Source organism: Ambystoma mexicanum, chromosome 10 (assembly GCF_040938575.1).
Source record: "Ambystoma mexicanum isolate Mex_15411 chromosome 10, UKY_AmexF1_1, whole genome shotgun sequence".
In the NCBI taxonomy this organism is placed as follows: domain Eukaryota; kingdom Metazoa; phylum Chordata; class Amphibia; order Caudata; family Ambystomatidae; genus Ambystoma; species Ambystoma mexicanum.
The window spans coordinates 1,495,575,420-1,495,600,696 of NC_090932.1; the positions used below are offsets into that span (position 1 = coordinate 1,495,575,420).

Below are 25,277 nucleotides of genomic sequence, written 5' to 3' on the forward strand. Positions count from 1 at the left end.
TCCCTACGGAGTCTGACTGTCTTCAAGTCATTTTTTAAGTTTTACCAAGCAAGTATTGTATTTAAGGGCCTCGTGTTGCGCTGTGACTTGAGTTGGTCCGTCGTAGAGCGATATACTCGCTCGCCTTGTCATGGCAGTACAGAATATCCGCCCTCCATTGCTCCACCGATGGTCCTCGTTTCCCTCCCCACATTCATGCCACCTGCCGTTTACCCATAATTAGTCTCAGCCCGATCAGTTTGTGTGCTCTTTGGTATCAGTTTAGTATATCCCATTAGCGCCATTTGTGGATCAGGTTCTATCTCGACCCATGTAATGCCAGATACCGTTTCAAATAGCTGTGTCCCATGGGCAGTCCCATGCCACGTGTATAAAGACGGCTTGGGTCATGCCACATTCCCCGCATCTATCCATAGCATCCGGGGAAAAAAACTGAGTTGGGCAGGTGTATAGTAAAATTTGTGTAGGTACTTAAAGTTTATCAGTTTGAGCCGTGCACTGATAGCCCCTTTCCTTGTCCCCTCACAGCAAGATCTCCATTCCCCAGCTGGAATCTCCTATCCCGGGGACAGCTCCCATTTCATTCGGGGAGAGGCTTTTGTCTCCTCCCCCACTGTGAGGCACGCGGCATATAGTGTTGAGGTCACCTTGCTGTCGCATTGGCCTTGGAGTAATTTGTCTACAATTGGCGCTATCTGTGGTTGTCTGGGAAATGTGATGAACAGTTGTTGCATAGCTACTCTCAGCCTGTAATATTGGAACACCCCCAGTGCTGTGATTTCCCCCTTTCCTCTCAGTTCCTCCAGTGAGATAAACGACCCATTTAGGAAGAGGTCACCAAAGCAAGTGATCCTCAATCGTCTCATCATAGTTGTGAAACCTGCTTCCGCAGGGACTGGAACCCCAGGAATGTGTATAACGGGCAGTTTAGGGGAGTATAGGACGGTCAAGTGGCACAGCGAGTAGAGCGCTCGCTTTGACATCTGTGCAGAGCCTGCTGAAGCAGGTTCGAATCCCGGCGGGGCCAAACTCAGCCTTTCATCCTTCCGAGGTTGATAAATGAGCACCACACACCGTGGGTAATAATAAGCAGCGCTCAGATACCTGAGGGTTCGTAGCGCTATATAAATGCCAAATTATTATTATTATTATTCCTCTTTAGACTTGCGTTCTAAACAGGTCTACGCTTTGCACGTAACCTCAACCATGTTCTGTGCTAGAGTCTGCTGGGTGCTGTCAAAATGATCGAACACAAGAGGGATAGTGCTGCCACCGCTCTTTCCACCACCACATGGCCTCTGTCCCTCTGTTCCCTAAACCAATAAAGGAGAAACTCTGCTTGCGCCACATTGTAATATGTTTCAAAATCCGGGAGAGCTAAGCTCCCCTCATGTATGGGTGCCATCTATTTATCTCAGGAAACTCTAGCATGTTTACCTACCCATATAAACCATATTACCGCTGTTTTCAGTTCCCTGAAGTGTTCCCCAGGTATCATTATGGGAGCTTTTAGAAATACATACAGGAAACTAGGTAAGTTCATCCACCTATCTATGGCTGTCCTTGCTTGTTCCAATGTGCTTCGGTAATTGTGTTTATATACCACCACCCTGTCCAGTGCTACATATATCCCGATGTAGCGAGTGTAGTCTGTGCCATTGGAATCCCCAATTATCCTGGTGGTATTCCACATTTTCAGTTAGGGGAAACAAGACCGACTTCCCAGCGTTTACTGTTAATCCCAAGAGATCACAGAATCTCTGCACGTCCTGCATTATCGGGTCAAGGTTGTTTTTGCGGTCTCCGACAAACATCACCATATCGTCTGCATATAAAAAAATCACCACCCTGTGGTTGTATATGCAAACCTCCTGGTGCTTGTGAAGCTCCCTGATTCTCTCCGCTCTCTCCGCCAAGGGTTCTATTGCCAAAGTGAACAATAGGGGCGAGAACGAGCAGCCTTGCCGAGTTTCTCTCTCCAGGGAGATGTATGGTGTGAGCTGACCACTCACCTGGGCCCTGGCTACCGGGCTTGTATATAATAATGACACCATGGTTATGAAGTGCTCTCCCAATCCCATTAATCATAGTACGGTGAATAGGAATGGCCACTCCACTGAGTCAAACACCTTGGTGGCGTCTAACAGGGCAGCCACTATTGGATCATCCTGTTGCACCACCGAGATCAGGCCAAACATTCGCCTTAACCCGTGTGAGGTGGATCGCCCTGGTATGAAACCTGATCGATCCACCCTCACCATTGTGTGCATCAATGGCCCTAGCCTGGAAGCTAATAATTTCCGACACCTTTTTTTCCGGGCCATGCACCGCTCCCGAGAAGCAACAATTATAATAGCATCCTCCACCGATGACAAAGGAAGTACCAGAGTATGCACGGGTTCTGTTTTGGCAGCTGTCATAGCCGATACCCTGTCCGACCCAGGGGGTTATGGGTACAGGAATGGGGATGTTAATGCCCAAAGTTCTAGGATATGGCTGGTTTGGTAGGCTAGAGGGACCTTGCATTCGATTGTGAGTGGAAGATGGTAAACCCAAACAAGCAATACTTGAATTCAAAGCAGGGTCTCCCATATAGCTCTCCAGAATGGCATCTACCACTCTGGCAAGGATTTGCTTCATGTCTGACTGTTCCTTAGCCATTTTTGAGCAAAGTACAAACAGGGCTTCCACAGTAGCTGCTCTAGCGCTCATTGAGGGAGATGGAAGTGAGGTCTCATGATTGGAAAACTCAGATGAATGGGCCTCCTCACTTTCGCTTTCTGAGTAGTTGGAAGGGGAACATTTTTTTTCAAGATCTGTAGCTGAAAGGTTGGTTCCAATAATATTGTCAAAGTGCTCTGAAGTGTCATTTATTTCCTCTGCTCCACCCAGAGTCTGTTTGTATGGAGGGTGAGGTAGTAGGTGCAGAGGCTATTATGGCTTTATGACTTGACTGAGGTGGATATGTGTTTACTAACTGGACTCCATCTTCCATAGTTTCACTAGCAAAACCAAAAAAGCCAGTTTATTTTTGATTGCATCAGGGTGCGGTCTGTTTTATCCTCCTTAGTACGTGGAGTATCTGTACTCAGACAGCATGCAGTGAAGGGGCTGCGCAAGCATTTAACAGAGCATGCAGGATTACTTTGTAACCCATTAACACAAGCTTCTCTTGTGTGGGTACTCCCCTCAGCTCCTGATGCTTTCTCCACGGCAATGTCTCAAAGCAGTAATGCACTCGACTCCGTACTCCGGTGTCGGCCACTCTCCCTGGGGTTTGGGTGAATGGACTGAATGCCTGTGAGCTTGATTGAGTGCTGACTGCATGAATGCACCTGTGGGTGATTGGCTGACTGAACCTAGCTCAACTGAGTGAAAGGGGAGATTTTGTATAACGAGGAACCCCTCGCTCACCTCTTTGTCTGAAGCAGAAAGTCGAAACAGAAGCAAGAAGCTGAAGTCTCACGAAGCTTGCATCTTGAAATCCAGCTGGAGGAAGAAATTCTGCTGCTGCAAGTCTTCAAGAAATCCAAAGGCTGCTTTGCTGATTTAAGGACTGAACCAGAGGGGACCTTGATAGACGACCACTTACCGTAGCTACGAGGATACACCGTGCAACTGCTGCTTTTCACCCAAAGTGTCCTAGAAACCAGTACTGTGTGCCTGCTGTCCAGAGAAGGGATCTTCATGGGTGCAGAAGAGGAGTGCCTGGACATATTGAAGCCAAGAAGTCAGTCTGTGTCGCCCAGGGCCCGGGGAGTGTTTGTGACCGCTGGAAGACAAGTTGCTATGTATCACCCAGAAAAGTGGGTACGCTGGCATAGTGCTGCCTGACACCCAGAGCTGCCAAAGTGCCAAGTAACACAAGACCGCTTCAAGTGTCACTGCAACTACATCTGTCTTTTTTCGGCACCGGAGAAGATCCAGGCTCACCACCTGCAGAGGAATGCCAGCCGGTGCGTTTTCCACCACCAAACTACAAAGGAAGTGTCCTGAGGGTCCAGCCTTGAGGGTCCGCAGTCCAGTGCTAGAGTTCAAGATGCCTGAAGTCACCCTGCAGCACCAAACAAGCAAAAGGCAGCACCAAACAAGCAAAAGGCAGCTGACCGCGAAGTACCGAAACCCGACACCTTCTATTACCGCTGCACCCGTCGCCACCGAAAGTTATCAACAACCACCAAAGGACTTACCACCTTCATCCAAGCCTTACCGAGGTCCACAGCAAGTTTCATCTTCGTGGGACATCCACAGCTGGCATAGCAACCCGAGAACAAAGACCATTGCGACATACCTGCATTGCTGCCTTTCCGACACTGTTTGGTTTCCTTCTGCTCAACACCAATGTCCCAGTGACAACTCCTTTCAAGGGGAGGGGTACATCCTTGAGTGAAACAGAGATGTTCACTTTGACTTCCAAGGCACCCAAGGTACTGTGACGAGAAAGAGCATCTTCCATCCACCTGATTCATCCAGGGGGCCCAGATTTGTCTTGCAGACTATTAATGAACATATTTGGACTGGGCTGTAATATGCAACATAATGTACAACCTAACCTTTCCTTACAGGTTTCCCAGGTTGGGGGGGGGGGTGGGTCCTCACACACAATATTGCATTTTTACACTAAAGATAGCATTTTGCCTATGTTCTAAGTATTACCTGCCTTTGGGCAGTAATGTTTATTTGGTTAATCCTTGCCTAATAATTTAAAAGTGTTTTAATTACTGCCAGCAGTTGGTGCATCATAACTGAATTTCAAGGTAACAGTGGAACCACATAGAACTGTATTAAGTTAACCCATTAGATTTTGAGTGCATAGTGAGTCTTATTTATTTGTATATGCCTACCTGACTTATCCTTTAATAAAATAACGGTGTTAACACCTAACGTAGTGTGTGGACTTTCCATTGTGGGGAGATTGTGGATTCACTGTATCTTAGAACCAGCCTGCATCACCTCCCTTGAGTCTCGGCCTTGGTTGCTTGTCCATAGCTACTATTAGAGAATCTTGGCTGGGTTGCTCTGTGCCTCTACCCCAACCACGTTGTTGGTAGAAGTACAGATACCCCCCTCCTGTCTTTACAGTAACATCCATCATAAAGAACTTTACAGAGCGGTAAGTAATGTGTTCTTGCATCAACACAACCTAGGCTGGAAAGCTGCTGGTGAGGGCTGCACTGCCTTTGTCTAGCCTGAAGACTAGCAAGCATTCATTTATGATTGCTGCATAAATGCAGCTTTGTTAATCAAAGTTTACCTAGTTAAACACAATTCACTTGCGGTTCAAAAAGTAAAACGTGTTGTTTAATCAACCAATAATCCAGGTAACTAGCCAGTATGCCAATGCATTTCGCACATTGAAGTCCTTCTAAATTCTGGCAATGAGCAGCCTCAAACATGCTGTTGTGTACGTGGTGTAAAAACACTCATAGGTTTCATCCTATCGGTACGTGCTGCTAAGTAAATGCAAAACTGCCATCGGCGTAAAATGAATGCAGCGCTGCTGTCCCATTCGAGTCACTAAATTAAAGACTGGGAGCTGTTACTTCATTGCGTGGAAAGTGCAGGACATTTACAGTGTTCTAAAGTAATTCGTTCTTCACTGCTGCAGACTTTTTTGGTCAATATCTAAAGCAATGATTGGTACATTTGGTAACTATTCTCATTCGTAGCTTTGGGAACGTAGTGCCAAGATAGTGACCTACATATTGTCTGAATTTGAAGGGGGAAAGATTACATTGGGACTGTTGATTGACCTCGCCACTACCTACCACCCTTTGATATGCCCATCCCATCCCAGTTGATCCTCTGTTCCCTAGCCTCACCGCCTTAACCCTCCAATTATATTTAAAAAGCACTTCAATATTTTTAGTTGAGGTGCTTCACTGACAGGAAATGTTCTAGGAATCCTGTTGCTCTTGTACTTCATCACACCCGTATCTACTTTTTCATCAGAGCTAGGCCCCACCATGGTCTGACGCTCCATTTAACAAGACTATCTATTACAATACAAACCAGATTTTCATGTTTTCTCAGGTCTTTTTTTTTTTTTTTAATAGGCTCTCGGTCTTCTGAATCACCTAAAATCTTACAAAAGGATCTCTTCCCCAGGAGACAATGAACATCAGTATATCTTGGAAAAAAGGCTTGCTTTGCCCTCTTCAGCTCAGACACGTTTGCCTTTTCATATGCTTTTCTTCCAAACCGCTCAGAATTTCTGGAGCATCATATGTAAGTAATGCACTCATTTCTTAAGAGTACGCGCATTTTCTATCAGAAAGTTAAGGTTTCAGTGCATTACACATGCGGTTCTGTCTGAAACTAATAAAACCCAACATAATACAACACTAAATGTAAAATTGTTTTGGGCCGAATGACAAGTTAAAAAACAATTGTCTCTTTCTTTTAGCTGCAGAGCTTAGCGAGGAGTCTTTTCCAACACTACTTCTTATTTCCAAATTAATGAAGGTAAGAACAAAGCTTTTTTCAGATGAACCATCACTGTTTGCATTTTATTATGGCTGTTGTGCTATAAGCATCCAGGGACGAACCCTACAATAGAGTGAAAACAGGAACGTAACTAATTCTCCAGTATTTTACATCTGTCACAGATGCATGTGCTTCAAATTTTGCACCTCACGGTCTGCATATCCTCAGTGATTTTATGCTCATTTTTTATGTCCTCCTTCACTTCCAGCGACATTAGCTTTTCCTGCTCTTCACTACTGACTGCATATTAACATAAGCACCACCTCATGCAGCTTGCAATTTCAAATGTTTTCACTTGACTGGTGAGAGTGTCCTCAAACAAAAATCAGACTTCCTGCTCTTAAATGTTGTGTTATTTATATATGTATTTTTGTGTTTTGTTGAGTGCTACATGTAGTGTTACATCTTCCTGCAGTCACTTCATAGTGCTTGCTCACCAGGCACACCTGGTCAGAGTTGTAATGGATGTTTAGCCCTCCCCTTTGTCTGTTGGTGTTTAGTAGTGTAGTTTGCTGATTGTTTATATCGTCATGTGTTTAAAGTGGGAAAAACGAGGATGATAATATGTGATTTGTAAGGTCCGGTCCTTGTGAAGAAGGGGTAAGTGAATTCGGCTCCCGTCTGCAATCCTTGGAGCACTTCGAAACTGGCAGTGTAAAGTGCTGAAACATGGTGTAAAAACGGTCATCTCTTCTACTAAAATTGTCCTCCATTACTTCTGTGGATTGCTTTTCTCCTGCAGATTTCTCATCCGATAGATCTCCTTCTGGCGTCAGCTGCTCAGGAAGCTTTCCGACCTTGTGGACCTCGACTCGGCTGTCGATCCATCTGGATTCGATGCAGCGGCTGTCTACTCCAGACGTGACTTCGGTCATTGTACATTCACTATGTCACTATGCCCCCGTACCTTTCTTCTGCACGCTCAGCACTCTGCTCCCTGGAACAGTTCTTCACTGCATTTTTCGTCAATTCAACAGGATTTTACCTGAATGTCTGCGCTTGAGGTGTGAGGTTTCAAACTGTGCAAGGACTATTTCCAAAATGTCTATTACGAACCCACACAGTATCAGCGTTGTGGTGCCTCGTTTTCAGTCACGTCACCGAGAATTGCGGTTCTTGCATAAAGATGAACCTGAAATCGCTACGGGAGAGGGCGATGAAACTCGCGCTCATTCAGCCCCTTAAGTCTCCAGCTTGCTCAGCCACTTATTCATCGGAGCTCCATACGGAAGGGCCCACTCCTATAAAGGAGGAAGGGCAATGGAAGAAAACTAAAAAAAACAATAACCTTCTCAGAGCCACCCTTAGTCATCCTCCCACAAAAAGAGGCGCCATCGGCATAGGCCCAATTCTGACTCTTCTGAAGACTTTGTCATGAGGCCCAATATATAGGGCAGAGCGGGAGGTTTTTAAAGAGCATATGCTTGAGATGTTAAAGGCAGCTCCAGGTACTGCTCATGCCTTGAAGCAGCCGGCCTCAGCAACTCCAGTGGCACCCGGTTATTCCGGCCCTAAGAAGTCCATGTCAGTATTGATACCGTCGTGCTCTGTGCCACCTGTGGCCAAAACATTCACTTCATTGAAGCAGTTAGGTGCGGGTCCGTTGGTGCCGGTGCCAGACCATGTGTCCTGCAGTCCCTATCAGCATTTTTCGACACAATGTGGACGATTTTCGACAATGAGTCTGACCAAGAACCTTTTGGTTTTGAACCAGCAGGTGGAGACTCTGGTGGCGTGGGTATTTTTTCTCAGACCAGGCTGATTTACTCACCTTGGCATAGACATGGACACTTCTCTCGATGTGGAGATTCAGCAAGCCCATAAATATGGGCATGCAAATGCTCCGTACTGCACCACAGTAGACTGTGTGGTATTTTGCCAGGGTTTAGGTGCTCTAGCCAAAACCCTGTCGGGCTAAACATCGACCAACATTCTTGACCAAGGACCCCTGACATAGAGGGCCTTGACCTTCAACATATCCATTGCTGACCATGATGCTGCTTTGTGGCAGAAGCCTTGTTCAACCCCTCCTGTGAATTATGAATTCTCTAACAAATATGAGCTGGCAAGGGGAGCTCAATCTTCATCTCCACTCATCCGACTCCAGAGGGCCTGTTTGTCCAAGCTGCCACATCAATACTAGAGCCACCACATCCAATCTCCCTACTGATAGGAAGGGTAAAAGGACTGACGCCTTTGGGAAGAAAGTTTTCTCACCAGGCAGTATTGCTTTAAAGGCTGTAAATGCTTCCTGCACGTTTTGAAAATTCGCTTTTGGTCTTTGGAAAAGAGTTGAAGTGTCAGAACTTAGTCCCGAAGGTGAAATGTGCGGTGGATTCTTGTGGATTGTGGATAAATTGAAGCAGGTGGCCCGCCAGTCTTTGCAGAAAGTCCTGGACGTTGCTGTCTGTGTGGGAAGAGCAATGGGAAACATCTACAGTTCCCTATGAGTCCTTAGAAAATGTAAGCACTCAAATCTAGCTGCCAAGTCACAGGGCCTAGCTTTTAAACGGATGTCTAAATCTTCTGTCAGTTTCGTGCCCAGAGGGCATTGGTGCAGACGGGACGTCCTCTTTGGAAGTAAAGTACAGCTCCCGCAACTCGGGCAGAGGCATTTCCCACGCTCCGTCATGGGGGCTTCTAGAGGCCAGCAGACTGCGGCAGCAGCAGCTCCACCCTCAAAGCTGCTTTGAGTTCTCCGGCCAGGTTTCCCTGGGTGGAAGAAGAATTGGCAAGCACTGGCCCCAGGAGCAGGAGATATCCTCTGACACCTGGGCCTTGCAGCTCGTCCAATGGGGGCACTGTCTGCCCTTTCTAAGGAAACCTCCAGGCAGACTGCCCCCTCTGCCTCAACAACTGGAACAGGAGCTCCACGAAGAACTGCAAGCCCTGTTAATGAATGCTCTGGAAGAAGTGCTTCCCAAACAGAGATGGTCATGCTGGTCTTCCCGGCAATTCCTCGTGTCCAAAAAAGGGGGCGGGCTGCGTCCTGTTTTGGACCTCAAGGCCTTTACAAGTGAAAAATTGTGACACTACAAGAAATGCTCCAGCATCTGCAGTCGCAGGACTGGCTGGTGTCGTTCGATTGGCAGGGCGCATATTTTCACATCCCCTATCCTTTGGAGGCACAGAAGATTCCTCATAAGGGACCGGCACTACCAGCTAAAGGTGCTCCCCTTTGGGTTGACCTCTGCTCTGTAGGTCTACACCAACCTGATGGCAGTATTGGTAGTGCATCTCCTGAGATCTGGCGTTCATATGTTGCCATAACTGGATGACTGCTTGATCTGGGAAAAGTCGTCTGAGCAGGTTTTGTCTCACCTTGAAGAGACCTGTTCGCTGCTGCACAGGCTGGTATTCATCCTAAACCTTCAGAAGTCGCACACAACACCAATCCCAAAGCTTCAGTCAGAGCAGTCCAGAACAATCAGGAGGGGAAGGTGCCCCTGACCCCCCCTCCCCCCGCACCCCTTACCTCGGGAGCAGCCTCCTTCCTCCACATCTTAGACCTCCTGGCTTCCATCATTTTTCTAGTGCCAGAGGCCAGGTTGTGCATGCAATGTCTGCAGTGGCGCTACTGATGGGTCAATGGTCCCAGTATTTTGGCACCCTGAAGGATGTTCCCAGTCTTAATTGTGTGCGGTGTTCCCAAAGGGTACTGCATATAATTCTGCCTAACACGCTGTCACTGTGCCCCTTCATCGTGCTGTTTGTGCTTATCCAGTACAAATCATCCCACAGAATGTACGCGTTGCACACAGAATGCCTAGACCGTTCTACACACAGTGGAGATTGTTCGATACACTTCCTGGTAGGCGGCATCGGCAGTTGATTCGCCATTAGAGACCACCTGTTCTTTCCTTGCGGTCACGTGACTCTATCGCACGTACTTAGTTGTACGTCAGCGTTTAGTCACTGCTTCTGATTGATCGTTGTGGCTTAGTCTGAAGCCCCGGCTCGTTGAGTCCTTCCTACCATCCTTTTCCAGCTTTTCTAGACATCTTTTCCTTCAGCATTCAGAGCAGAATTTGCTGGCTCCTGCCTCCCGCTATCATTCCCAAGCGGGACGCTCCTAGTAAGCGTTCATTCTGGCGGCGTTCTGATCGCAGCCTTCTTCCCTTGAACGTTTGCTCCTCATTGAACTACACGAGTGGGAAACACCAAGTAATCGTTTCCCTGGTCAAATCCTGGCTGCTGCTTTTTGTTGTTTGTTCCTTAGACAGAATTATCTCGGAAAGCTACTCATAACAGTTACCTGAGCTGTCTGCCGAATTCTTCTGCTCCTTTCAAATTAGTTTAGCAACTGCTTCGGTGTTCTTCCATACTCAGCAATTTGGTTTTGCTCAAATCAGTTCTGTTTTCGGTTCATTATTTCTCCAAGGGCATTGGAATTTCCTTTCTACTCACGTCGGAACAATTATCCAGATTGAGGATTGCGGTTCTATTTTCTTCTGTACATTGAACTATTGTGGATATCCAAAGTGCACATAACTATTGGGACGCTATGCAGGGGTGCACCAACCCGGCACTAGCGCGACCCTCATGCTGTTCGGGATTAGCTTCCACACTAATCTTCCTAGTCGTTCTTTTCCAATTGGATTTATCTGGTGTTCTACATGGATGCTTTTGCACTATGCCAACAGGTTAGTGTGGGTTCAGAGGGGGTATTGTACATGGATGCTTTTGCACTATGCCAACAGGTTAGTGTGGGTTCAGAGGGGGTATTATAGATTTGAGATATCCTGGAAAGCATACTCATAGTCTTTATTTTCTACAACTTGGCGGTTGTTCGTGTTGCTTGCCCTTTCCATTGATTACTCACTCTGAAAGCTTTTGCGCCCTCTCTCAAGTGGAAACATGTCTTGATCATGGCACAGTGCAGTGGCCATGCACTTCATGAACAAGCAAGGTGGTTTCCGGTCTCTTCTCCAGCATTGGATCTTGCATGGATTTGGGCTCGGAATACTGTGTATTAAAGCAGTTTTGCTTTAATGCCTGAAAATCTGCTTGCCACTTAATATAGCCCATTGCTGTCACTTTGGGTCATACTGCCCCAACCAATGACGTCCGTTCTCCTTAGCTCCACCAATGCTGGCATTCTTCAGATTATTAATGCATGTTTACGTTTTCGGAGACCTCGTTATTCGCTCCTTGAATTTTCAACTTGTACTATTTTTGATAAAAAGATTTTAATATGTTTCTTCTTTTTTCGTCGCCTAAGTGACTTTCATTAGTGGGCATCCGTTGCCGGTGAAGATCCAGATCATCAAACGATCTTCTAACAGTGGAGAATTTCTTTGTGAAGCCTTCTTCTCGTGACGATGGTGGATGCTACCAAGAAGAGTTTGTTTTGGCCCTGCGCCAAGTGCAGCATAATGAACGTTTTTGTGGACGATCAACTTCCAAAGTGTGTTTATTACCTCCATCCGGACCGCGTGTTAGGCAGAATTATATGCAGTACCCTTTGGGAACACCGCACACAATTAAGACTACAAGTGACAGTACAAATTCACCTTTGGTACAAGCCCCCACTACACAGTTAAAGTGGTAGCGATGGCTGAGCAGTCAGACTTATCTCAAGAGTAAGTGAGCAGTATCAAATAGTTACACAAAGGACAGCAATTACTATGATTCAGGCAAACACTGGCTCATGGTTTTCAAGTAAAAAAATATACATTTATTTCACTCTTCAGTTGTATAACATTTCACTATTATAAGCAGTCTAAAAATCACACTCTTAATACACCACACCACTTCTCTTAAATTCCAGACAAGTTAAGCTCACAAAATGAAGTGGGAGCAAAATGGCACTCTAGCAATTTAAAAGGGAGGGAAAGATAAAGTTATTAGAAATTAAATCAAACCAACAGGTAAGTACTCAGCGCAATTGAACAAGAGGAACTACAGAGATGGAATCAGGTAGAAAAGGATTAGGGCCAAAGTCAATGGGTCAAAAGTCTTTTGCTCAAGATCACACAGTTCAGGGTAGTTTGCGGTAAAGTTCGTGGCACGGTTTCCAGACGAGGTTGGTTGTTAGAAAAGTTAGTTCGAAGAGAAGGACAAGCCCTCGGATTAAAGAAAGATTCCAAACACTTTCACTGCGGTTGAACGAAACGAGCAACCGGATTTGCACAGTACCTTTAAAACAGAGAGGAAGCTGTAGCTGAGGGGGATGTTCTGGTAGTTCCTGCAGGCTCACGGTTCCTGAAGCGACTGTCGGACTGACAAGAAGTAGGAAGACTGGAGGGTCCTGTGCTACCCAGGGAAGAAACCAGCAGCAGAGCAAAACGAATAAAAGGTGCGCTTCTTCAAACCCAAGCAGGATCCGACCTTCCTGGCTATCCGGCCCACTGTAGCTCAGTACAGCGAATTCGACCAGAGGAGGGGTCCTGGGTTGCAGTTTGGGCGAACTGGTTGGTCCCACTAGCTCAAGGGAAGAAGTTTCCTGGAGGATCTTCTCTGTCGTCGGATTCTGAGGATTCGGACGTGCAGCATGGCTTCACCGGGCGGTTCAGTCGTTGTAGGGGTCCTCTTCCATCAGCTCCTCGTAGGTTCTTTCATTCCAGTGGTGACAGTGCCTTTGCAGTTCCAGAGACCAGCTTTTTATGCAGTTTTCCCCCATTCATACAGCCTGACTGTCAATAACACAGCAGGGTGGCTGTCCTGGCAAGGACAATCCCCTCAGCCAATCAAACAGGAGTGCGACTTGGGTTACCAAGGGAACCCATGGCAGGGGTCCAAAGATCCCTCCCTCGCATCCTGCATACCCAGACTTTCAGGCGCTTTAAGGAGTGCTTCTGTGCAGAAGACAGCGAACAAAGGAATCATCCCCGGTTTGGCGCGCAGAGTAGAACACGAGAAAGACATTTAAAAAAAGAAATTGTGAATAAACCCTGCCAGAGCCAAAATAAAATGTATTTGGTCAAGCGGCTTAGTTCAAGGCTAATATAATAGCCTAAAACAATACCACATTTAAATAAGATAACCGCAGTACGAGAAATAGGGTAGTTACCACTGCCACCAGCCAAGTCTTAGTTTAAAGGGAGCGAAACAATACTCCTAGAGACACAGACAAAAAGGAATAAGAATTAACCCTTTCCATTACTCCATGTAAAATGGGGTGTATTGGGCCTGTGGTTTAAAGTGACTAAAGTAAAGTTAATGGCAACTTTACCTTTACTGGAGGACAATAGTCACCCCCAGAAAATGGAGTCAGGGGGATGTCTTAAAGACAACCATGTGTCACTGCACTGAAGGTGCTGTGTAACACACATGAAAAATGAGGCCATGGAGTAAGTGAGGCTCCAGTGCCCAAGATCACACAAAAAGTGGAAACACACAGCAAAACACATGTAAGAGTGAGAAAAAGGCTCACACTCTCACCAGGTGAAAAAATAAACCCTAGAAATCCAGCAAAGCTGCTGAGGGACTCATTAGGTAAGGGAAATCAGCCATTTATGAGAATTCTCCCCAACACAGCAAAGTGGACAGTTGCTCCATCGGCAAAGCTTTCTCCTCAAACTCGCAAGGACCACCACTGATTATTGGTTGTGTGGCTGGAGGAAGGTGACAGGGCCTCTGAATTGGCCTCAGTCCGCAGTCTGGCCTCTGCCAGGGTCAGCAGGCCTGAGTATGAAAAACTGTATGCAAAGAGTTCGAGATCTCAAGAGGATATTTCCTGGGGGAAGAATCCTAAGAGGCGTCATGGACATATGTTGCACAGTTAGACTACCACACTCCCGTCGATTATAACCGCTGTCAATTCTCTGTTTAGACGTGATGTCTAAATTCATTGACACGCCCGTTGACGGTGTCAAGCTTTTTGCGTCAAAAGGTTCACGAGACACTTCAAGCAATAAAGACTGACATGGCCCAGTCACTAGGCACACTCCAGCCGATTAGGCAGCTTTTCTGGCAAAGGGAAACTCTCTAGGGCCTCCAGGGCATATCAACAACCATCTTATCGCCAACCTTCTTGTTGTACTTCGCAGGTGGTCTACAGAGGAAGGTTGCAAGCATACAAAGGCGCTCAGAGGCGGTGTGGATCCACCACCCACTCACAAGCTCCAAATAAGGCCTTGCCTGGATCAGGGCCTGGACCCAACTACAGCATTCCAGTGGTAGGCCGGTTGTCTCAATTTGTTGCCAGTGGAGAATCAACACCACCGTGCTCCGCACATACAAAGAGGGCACACCCCCGAATTTCTGGGAAAATGCCCTTCCATTTCAATCATATACAAAAGGGAACTGCATCTGCCCCATCTCCTAGAGGAGGTTCGGTCCCTGCTCAAAAAAGAGGCTATAGAAGCTGCTGCACTGCATCATACTTACTGGTCAGAAAGAAGTCTGGTGGGTGAAGACCTATTCTAGACCTCCGGACCTCAACAAGTTTCTAAGATCAAAAACATTCTGTATCGTCAGGTTGCAGCAGGTTCTAGAATAACTAGAGCAAGTGGATTTTCTTGCATCGCTAGATCTGGAAGATACATACTTCCATATACCCATCCATCGGAAGCAGAGATTTTTCTTTCGCTTTATAGTGTAGGGGAAACATTACCACTTGAAGCCTCTACCATTTGGACTAAAGTCTGCTCCTAGGGTGTTCACCAAGTGCCTTGCACCAGTGGCTGCCCATCTGTGTCGCACATGTATACAGGTCTATTTATTTGTTGTTTGCTTGTTAGGTGATTATACAATAAGAAAATACTGTTTCAAAGCACCCACAGGTAGGTAGCAAGGGTGGGAAATACATTAAAAACACAATATATAAGAACAGAGGGAAAATGGTAAAGGTACAAACCTACTATGCCTTGTGAGCATTTAGAACGTGCAAGTGCAGCAAAGAAGAGGGAAGAGGGGGTAAGTGGTGGGAAGTCCAAGCTCATGGGTGAGCCACAGATTAAGTGCTAGGAATGTTGAGTGCTACACGGACTGAGGCAGCGGGAGGTGTAAGTGTGAACCTCCAGTGCTGAGAGTGCAGCTGCAAGTGCTGTGGATAGACAGGAGCTGGGCAGAATTGGTGTGGGTGGTCCGGGCCCTGTGGATGCATAAGGGACCAGCACACTGATTGCAGCAACTGTGGGATTAGCAGGGGAGAGAAGAATGGAAGGAGGAGGAAAAGAGGAACGTTTTAAGGGGCTTCCAGAATTTGAGAAGATCCTGCTCAAGGCGCAGAGGGAGGGGGAAGCTATTCCATAGGAGAGAGCCCGCAGAGGAAAGTGAACAACCACCTACTCTCTGTTTAGCAAAACACTTTACACACAGAGTTGGTGCCAGAGGAACGTAATGGTCTAGAGGGAGAGTATTTCGTGAGATAAAGTTGAAGATAGTGTAGTCCCTGGGCCCAGACAGCCTTGTGGATGATGCAGAGGCATTTGAATTTAATCCGTGCAGCAACAGGGAGCCAGTGAAGACTTTTTAGTGCAGGTGAGATGCGGTCCCTGGGCTTAAAGCCAAGGATAAGTCTTGCTGCCCTATTCTGGATTAGCTGGAGGGGTCACAGAGTGGGAAGATTCAAGATTCAGGAGGAGGCTATTGCAGTAGTGAAATCCAGAGAAAAACAGGGCTTGCGTCATATTGAGCCTCTGAGGGAAAATGAGAACAGGTAACATTCCCTTGAGAAGGAAGAGCTGAAAGTGGGACTTCTTGGCAATGTCCTGCGTGTGAGGTAGGAGAAAGAGGAGTCAAAGATGGCTCCAAGGTTTCTGGCTTCAGTTAAAGGCACAGTGGGACAGTCCAAGGAGGAAGGCCAGAATAAGGGGGAAGAAGGAGGGAGCAGGGGTCCCGATGAGAAGGGTCTCAGTTTTACAGGCGTTGATGCAGAGATCGTTGGAGGTGCACCAGGACTGAATGGCAGATAGGCAATCAGGGATGATGGAGCGTGCAAGAGGGTGAGCAGGCAGTTTGAAAAAGAACTGTGAGTCATCTGCGTAACACTGGAAGTTTGAGGAGAAGGAGGCATTCAAGGTAGATGTTAAAGAGCCTTGGGGAGAGTATAGAGCCCTGGGGGGATATTGCAGTTGAAGAGGGGGAGAAGGAGCCCAGGATGACTTGGGAAGAGCGGTTAGTAAGGAAAGAGCTCAGCCAGTCCAGTGTCCGTTCTGAGATGCCAAGGGTGTCATAAAGCCTTTGTTTGAGGATGGAATGGTTGACCGTCGAAGGCAGGGGAGAGATGGAGATGGAGAAGGATAAGGACAGCTAGGGAGTTGGAATCCAGAGATGCGAGCAGTTCTTCACAGGTGTTCAGAAGAGCAGTTTCTGTGCCTCTGGATGCTCGTAATCCAGATTGATGGTCTTGGAGACCACCAACAAGTTCAGTGTGAGAGTTGAGTTGTGGCAAGGCCAGCTTCTCAAGCAGCTTCCCCAGGAAGGGGGTGACGGTAATAGGGCGGTAGCTGGCAGGGCAAGTAGGATCTGAGGATGTTTATTTTTTTATTTTATTTTTTAGGAGTATGTGCCCATGGCACTGTTTAAGGGGGGAGGGGAAAGCGCCAGTGGCAAAAAAGTGATTGCAGAAATCAAAGAGAGCAGGGGCAAAAGAGCTGATGTTATCCTTCATGGTCCTGGAGGAGGAGGGAGACGGTGTGTGGGATGGGCTGTGAGGAAGAATAGAAAGGGTGGTCGAGCTAAATAAATACATATCTACCCTTATCTGGATGACTTGTTGGTCCGATTGCAGTCTCACCAGATTGCGCTGCAGCATACCAAGGACACCATTGATGTCCAACGTCTCTGGGTTCCTCTATGAATGTTCCCAAGTACTGCCCATCACTGTCTCAGAACGCACTCTTCTTGGATTCTCAGCTAGAAACATTGCAGTGCCTTGCTACCCCATCAGAGGACCGAATAAAGGCCATGATCTTCCAGAGTGAACAGCTGTCTTCACACCGGGTAACAACGGTTCGCTCAATCAAGTCTCTGCTAGGTATGATCTCCTTCTGCATCCTTCCGATGACACAATGCAGGCTGCACATGAGGCCACTACAAGAGTTTCTAGATGCCAGATGTAAGCAAGTGTCAAAATTATGGAACACACTCAGCCCACAGTTTTGATGACTGCAGTGGTGGAAGCATCCGCGGCACCTAACGCTGGGTGCACTCTTTTACCCTCTGGGTCATCAAGCCACTATCACAACTGATGCCTCCCTGGAGGGGTGGGGGGGCACACATAAGAAAGCTCCACACCAGAGTTCTCTAGTTACTGGAGGACAAGATACTTCACATCAACGGGTTAGATCTCCGGTTGGTGTTCTGGCTCTTTTTCAACCCAGCCAAAGAGGAAGATGGTCCGCATCCTTACAAACAACGTGACCACCATGTTCTCTATCAGGAAGCAAGGCTGGACCCGCTCTCCCATCCTCTCCAAGGAAGCTCAATCGATGTGGTACTGGGCCATAACTTGGGGGATGTTTCTCATTCTACTTCACCTGGCCACAACACCATTTCGGATTCCCCTCAGCGTGGAGCTGCGATCCTGCCATGAGTGGGAGCTCCATCAGGATCAAGTTCATCGATTGTTCTCAAGATGGGGTCGACTGTATATGGATTTGTTCGCCACAGCGGTCAACTCCAAGTGCAGCCAGTTTGCCAGCAGGTTTCCTCAATCGAGTTGTCGGGGGAGGGGGGGGGATGCTTTCTTCATCCCTTGGGACGGTCTGTTCCTCTTCACCAGGCTCCTTTTGAAATGTCTCTCGTGGAAGACTGCTTTCTTGATCAGTATTACAGCTGCCTGACGTGTTGGGGAATTGCAAGTTCTCTCTTGCAAACCACTATATTTAACTTTTCACTACTCCAGGGTTTTGCTGTGCACCCACCCATTGGAATTTTATCTCAACAAGCCCTTAAACATAGCAGTTTTCTTCGTCTCGCCTAACTCTCCTGCAGAGAGGCCTTTGCATTCACTGTACGGTGTCTGTGCATTGAAGTTTTATGTTGCACACACAAAAGACTTTTGCATGATTTTGCACTTATTTGTGGCTTTTGGACCTGTCCATAAAGGGAAGGCTCTATCAAAGGCTTTCATCTCCAGGTGGCTTTCCAGCTGCATTTTGCATTGTCACTGGCTTGCGAGCGTATTCCACCAGACACGTGGCTGCAGCGACAGTGTTCCTGTCTGGGGTTCCCCTGCTTGACATCTGCAGGGCTGCTATGTGCAGGGCCACAAATTCACATGATTCTACTTCCTCGATAGGGATTGCAGGGACGAGTCTCGTGTCAGCCAGGTGTTGCTATGTAACCTTTTTGCTTGAAGTGAGTGTTCCAGTGGTGAGTTTGCATTGCTTCTGTTGAGCTGTTTGACCTCACATGGTTGTGCTTGTGCTGCTGTATTATCGTATTCATAAGCATGTGAAGCCATGTAAGATCCAATGCTGGAGAAGGAACAAGCTACTTATCTGTAACTCATGTTCTCCAGCATTGTTATCTTACATGGATGCACATGCAACCCTCCCTTTTACCCCTCTATTGCTCTCCAGTGGTTCCTACTACCGGAGGTGTGTGCCCTCTTAAATCTGAAGATGGCCACTAGGGGTGGAGCCAAGGAGGACAGACGTCATTGGTTGGGGCAGAATACCGAAAGTGATAGCAATGAGCTATGTAAGTGGCAAGCAGTTTTGTAGGCATAAAAGCAAAACTGCTTTAATATTACCGAGGATTCCAAGCCTGATGACAGGTGATATGCATAAACATGTGAATCCATGTTAGATACCAATGCTGGAGAACAGGAGTTACAGGCAAGTAACTGGTTCCTTTCCCTTTGTAGGGCTGTGCAGCTGTGGTTCTGGCTGTTAGAGAACCAGATCTCTGGTGTTGCAGTCCGGCTGGCGGACACCCTGAGCTGACAAAGCATGGTCTCACACGAGTGGGAGGTGTGCCAGTAAGTTCTCTAGGAGATATTGGTTCAGTGGGGTAACCTGACAGTGGATCTGTTTGCCATGGAGTACAGCAGGAAGTGCAGACAGTTCTGCTTGAGGGATTTTGTAACAGAGGGGTATGTATTGGGAGGCACAACAAAATAAATCAGAAATCTTCACACAGTGTATCGTAGATGGTTCGCAGACTTGTAAGAAGTAAATTCAACTATTTCAGGTGTAAAGGGGTAGTTCTCGAGGCCACTCGAGACCCTGAAGCAAAAACCGGCTGTTACCAACCGGTGACCCTATGATGCACGCTTAGGGGGATTTATAATCCCGAGGTAATTCAAAGTCTAGAGAGATAGGGGGCTACCATAACAGTGGGATCCTCTCAATAGACTTCAGTGGTAAAATGTTCCAAGATGATAGCTCAAATTATTTCTTAGCAACCTTTCATGTTCAAATGCAATTCCATGCGTAATGATCGTGTCATTCTTGATGACAACCACATGACCAAGAAACTCAGTACAAAGATTTCCACACGAAAAGTATATAAGGTTGTATGTTCAGATCAGAACAAAAGTAATAGAAAAAAATCTGTATTTCGGTAGAAGAAACCCAAATGACAGTAGTTTAAATCTTACAGCAAAACCTCAGAGTGGGTTACTAATACAGTAATACATCCTATTACAAAACAGAATTCAATCTTTAGTAAGACATCTAATGCACTCCTCTCAAAATCTTAAGTGCTGACGCATTTCGGATTCCCTAGAATCCATCTTCAGGGCAAGGAGCGTGTAATTCCGTGGAATATTCTAATGGGTGTTCTTTCTCTAACCTTTGGCGATAAGAATACACTATTTAGGTTCTGTCTTTCCCAACTCATACATTCGTCTTAGTTAAATAGTCTGGTACTGACCTTATGTAGTAGGGTCAGGAGTGACTCGGGGATCCTACCTGTATTGCAGATAGTGTTACTCTTGACAGTCCCAACTTAGCCTGCTATGTGATAACATGAATGAACGCTAAGAAGAAGATAAAGCGACTTACCCCGCAAAGCAAACAGCTCAAATGTGCTGGATAGTCTATCTCTCTAGACTTTGAATTACCTTGGGATTATAAATCCCCCTAAGCGTGTATGTTTATGGGCATATATGTGTTGCCCATAGGGCAGATTATGGGCTGGTAGCAGCTACATGCTGATGTGACAGTGGCAAGGTATTCTCCATCTTTTGGATACCCAGGCCCTGCAATAGGAATCAATGGATTTCTACACAAAGGCAATGTTAGGAATGATTTCATATTATTTGCAATTTTCCCTCCAGTTGTTCACCCCCAAACTTTTTGCTGCTGTTTAAACACCTTAGTCTGGCTTTGCCAGGGGAGCACAGCCTTCTGCTGCACTCCTCTGGGCTTTCGCTTGCTTTTTATGGGGAAACTGATATGCCCTTAAGACAGTCAGTGCTGGGAGACTTTGTTTCCCTTAGTCCTTTTCCAATGTTGCAACTTTTCTGCAACATGTAACAGGTGCCCAATGTACCTTACAATACAGTGCACTTGGGTCTCAGTCAATTACAATACCCTAGATACTCTTGTAGGACTTTTTGGGAGATGTGCAGTCTCAGATGTGTCATGGACAAGGCTGGTGGCAGCTTATCGTTTCGTATTATTTTAACTCTTTCCTGCCATTTAAACTGCGGTAACTGCGTTTGGAACGAATAGGTGGCCTGGCTCCAAAATGGCCATACCACAATGTTCTTTGTCCTGTCCTTTGGCCATCTTTCCCTTTGCCTTCCCCAGGTCGAGCCGACCCGGGTCAGTCCTTATTTGGTCATGCAGTTTCCCACGAAACACAAAGCTTTCGCGGGCTCCTGCATGCCTTGTGTGTGTGTGCCTCCAGGATGTGGGCTGGGGTGTCTGTCCCTAATACACATCCTGGGTTCCAGGGAGTCTACTGTGAATGCCTGGGACCACCGTAGTCCATGATTGGTCCATGTATGGAGCGTGTGTGTGTGTGAGCAGATCTCCCATTGGGTCCTGTCCGTTTTGGCGCGAAGGGAACTTTGGATAAGAGGAGGCTGAAAACACCCATATCATGTCGATCTCTGGAGTTCTCACGGAACGAAGGATAGGATCCAAGTATCCTGAAACTAAGACGCCGAGTCGAGGAACTGCTGGTGAACCGCTGGAAGGTTTGGTACCTTGAGCCCGCTGTGGTCCCGTGGGACCCCTCTGCATCTGGTCGTCCTAGAAGGTCTGCGAAGACTTTAGACCCATTAGAATAGTGGGACCAACTATTCTTGGCACCTTCAACAAAACCTGCAAGTAAGCCTTCTCGGAAGTGGCCCTGGGCAAACCAGTGAACTGACCGCAGGACCTTTGCTTTGTCTCCGCCGTTGTTTTGAGGAGGCCCTCGAAACTTGGTATACTGCTAGCTCTGTGACCCCAGCACCCTCACATCGAATTTCGAACACTTGGCATTCCCAGGTCTAAAGTGAGACGATAGTGCCAGGACTGGAGTGAACGCGGTTACCATGTTGCCCAGCCGCAGCGACGATCTTTGCAGCTTCGCTGCATTTGTGACCCTCTTGCCCCAGAAGCCTGCTGCAGTGAAACTGGCCTGATCCATCCATCAGGAGCGGAGAAATCACCACTGTCCTGTTTGGGAATCCTCATTGTATCTTTGGAACTAAAAGCCGCAGAGCCGTCATATTGCCGCGACTGGCGAAGTTTGGTCCGGAGTGCGCCTGGGGTCGGCGAGTAAACCCAACCCTAACCGGAGGCCCCTAGCACCTCCATCCATTATTCCGCATGAGTGGCCCCTGGGTGGAGGTCCCTCTCCTTTCCACTGCTAGTGCAAACTAGCGAACTATTCCTGAACCTTCGGAATCACCTCTGCCTCAGGAATCTATTCTTCATCGCCTCACCCACCTTCCTCAGCTGCTAGAGACCCCTCAAGAGGCCCCATTTGGCCCATTGGAACCACTGCATGCGCCTGCACTGCATGTACTATTGAGCATAACGCTCCTCTCTTCTTAGGGTTTGGACTGCCTCTTAGTTAGATGTGTGTTTGATTTTGAAGGGGACTAAAGACTATCTGCACTGCCTATCTGCTTCCCCTCTAGGTTGTGAATATATTTCATGCCTTTATGGTCTTGTATATATCTTCTATTAATTGTGTTGTGTTGGTTTAGTAGGATTGCTGTGATTCTTTTACTGTGTGTTGAGTTACAAAGGCCTTGTAATAAATGTGTTCATATTTTTGAGATTTACACCTGTCTGGGAGTAATGTGTAAGTGTCCTTGCTCTGTGTGCTCATTGTGGTCTTTCAGTCACCCTCACCTCTCCTGAGACTTAGTCTTGGCCGCCTATCATAGCTACCTTGATTGGTATGGCTTGTCCAGAGGTTACCCTTTTCCAAGAAACTAGGATGGCTTTCTGAAACTCTGCCCACCAGGTCAGAGTTCAGCAATCCGTCTAACAGTGCTGCATGCTCCGGATCAGCCTCTACTTAAAAAGAGAAAGCGTCATCCGGCGCAGTCACATCAACCTCCTCCTGCCACGACTACCCCAGAGGACCTGGAGACAGGTACTGGTACGGATATAGCCACGGTACCGAAGAAGACAAGCACTTTGTTGCGGCGGACAATGATTCGCCACAATGGGATGCTCCTCATAGTCTCTCCACCGAACGAGGTGGGATCATTCCACTCCATGCACTCCAGGGCTTCCGAGTTGTTCCGTCTGGTGTCTGAGGAAACCAGGAAGGAGGCTTTCTTGTATCAGCGGAAGACAATCATGGCAGTGCCTTTTCTGGACGATATTTGGGAGGAGGGCGTTGCCCTCATGAAGAACCCATGCACGACTCCAGCCAAGCGAGACGGGTTGGAGAAGAAGTACAGGGTGCTGGACTCTGCATCGAAGAATCTGGAGAAACCTGAAGGAGCCAAGATTCCTATCCAGCTGTGAGACCCGCAAAGAAAGCTGAAACCTGACTGAAGGAGGCTTGGCGACCAACTTCGGCTGCTGTCCTGGAGGAGCCTTGTCTTGCACGTGATCTTGAGCAGTCCTGTGAAGGAGCTGCAACCCTTGGAGTGGAGGGGCCATCCCTTCCTGATGTCTGCTCGGTGCCCTGCCAAAGGAAGCCTTAGGAAGTGCCCTGGAACCGTCCTGTGGCTTCGATTTTGGGCTACCTGGCTGCCGGCGTCCCTGTTCTGTGTTTTAACCTGTAACTTTGGGGATCCTGAGCTGGCACTACGAGATTGACCTCTACAAAAGGTTGGCATCCTTGCATTGATGGGACCCGCGATAGGAGGGAAAGTCTGACCGTGGCTGCTGAGTTCCTTTGCGTCTCAGTGCTCCGGTGACCCCCTTGCGAAATCGTTTACTTGACTGGAGTCCAGTGCTGAGAGTGGTAGTGCTTTGTGTTTTGCTGCAGTCTTCCATCGAGAGTCCTTGCAACAGTGAAAGACACCAACCAGAGATCGGCTAGAACCTGCAACCCCTGTGAATCGAGTACTGCGACTTTCAGCGGGAAAAGCAACCTCTGACCTACTTCCTTTGTCCTGCCAAGTCTGTGGAAGAATCGGAGTATGGGGGGGCGGTGTAAGTTACTGAGCTTCTTACCTACCCGTATACTCCCATTATAAGTCAATGGGTTTATAATAAATAAACCTTTATTCTAACAATTTTGGATTTGCCGTTGCTTGCTTGCGCAAGACCTCTGAAGGTTTGGGATGCTTTTGGTAGTTGGTTTACTTGCACCCTAACCCTTAGACACCTTCACTGGACCCCAGAGACCCTAGCTGCATTGTTTTCCTGCTTCATAACTTTTGTGGAACTTTTGCCTGAACTATGGGACAAAAGGCCCCAGGCAATTTGGGGCTGGACAACTTTAGTTGAGGATGCTCTCTGTAGACCTTGAGTGCATAATACTAATCTAATCTAACCTTTCCTTTGCAGGAGTTTGGATCTGCATTATGCCCTATAAGAGGGCCGCGCTGTTGGCGGAGGTGCTGTGGTGAAGTGCTGAGCTGTCTTCGATGTCTCCTGACTCTGACCTCTGCTGGAGTAGGCCCCCAATTTTGTTTCAAGAACTCTTTTTGGTATATACCTGTGCGCACCCCACCCCCTTCCCAGAATTGTACAAAAATACAGGCCACGCGCTGTAGGCGCACGCATAGTTGGTCGATGTCCTGTGGTGAAGTGCTGTCTTCGCTGTCTTGCGGGATTGCGGGGTGTGGCAGTGCAATGTTATACTATCCTTTACTGTTGATAACAGTCCGATCCTGCTTGCAGTAAGTTATAGGCCGTCAAGCTGGGAATAACTCTTGTTAAGCTAGTGGCTGTTGAGTATGTTAAATGGAGAAACCGTATACATTAGTCTCTCAACCTGCCGTCAAGCAAAGAAATACAGAAATGTATCTGAGATTCAAATAACCCCTAAATCAACCTTGCGTGCAATTAATCTAATTGGCAACAGAAATGTAAGATCAAAGGCGAGATCCATTTTCTTCAACTCAGATAATAGGAATTTCTGTGCGCTTGATAAGTAAAATAGCTGGTACATATGTTACGTTGCATGATACTGCACATGAGCCGACTGTGAGCTTGGAAACAGGCTCACTAAAGCCTTCCGCTATCGTGATAACGGACACTCCCACAGACTCATTAGTGCAAGCAGGTGTTTTACTAATCCCACCTTTACAACATCCGAGGCCGCAGCAACAACCTGATAATGCAGAGATTCTGCTCTTGTCAGTAAAAAATAACGGGTCTGAGCTGGCTATATCATTATTAGAATCAACATCCGAACCCAGCTGTAAGAGTGTTCCTCAGATTGAGACACCAAATTCCAGTAAAAATACACTAGATGGGAATATAAATATAGCGCACATAAATAAGAAAAATGATGGGCGAATTGCAGAAATGAAGGAGAAA

General features: G+C 47.1%; 1 protein-coding gene across 2 annotated transcripts in view; it reads left to right on the forward strand.

Moving 5' to 3' along the window:
* Positions 1-25,277, forward strand: part of KNTC1 (kinetochore associated 1) — a 2,501,313-nt gene that overhangs the window by 1,575,367 nt on the left and 900,669 nt on the right. For both annotated transcript variants that reach the window (XM_069619627.1, XM_069619628.1), the window contains exons 47-48: positions 6,057-6,228; positions 6,407-6,465. In XM_069619627.1, the coding sequence (XP_069475728.1) occupies positions 6,057-6,228; positions 6,407-6,465 (231 nt within the window). The remainder of the gene's footprint in view (positions 1-6,056; positions 6,229-6,406; positions 6,466-25,277) is intronic.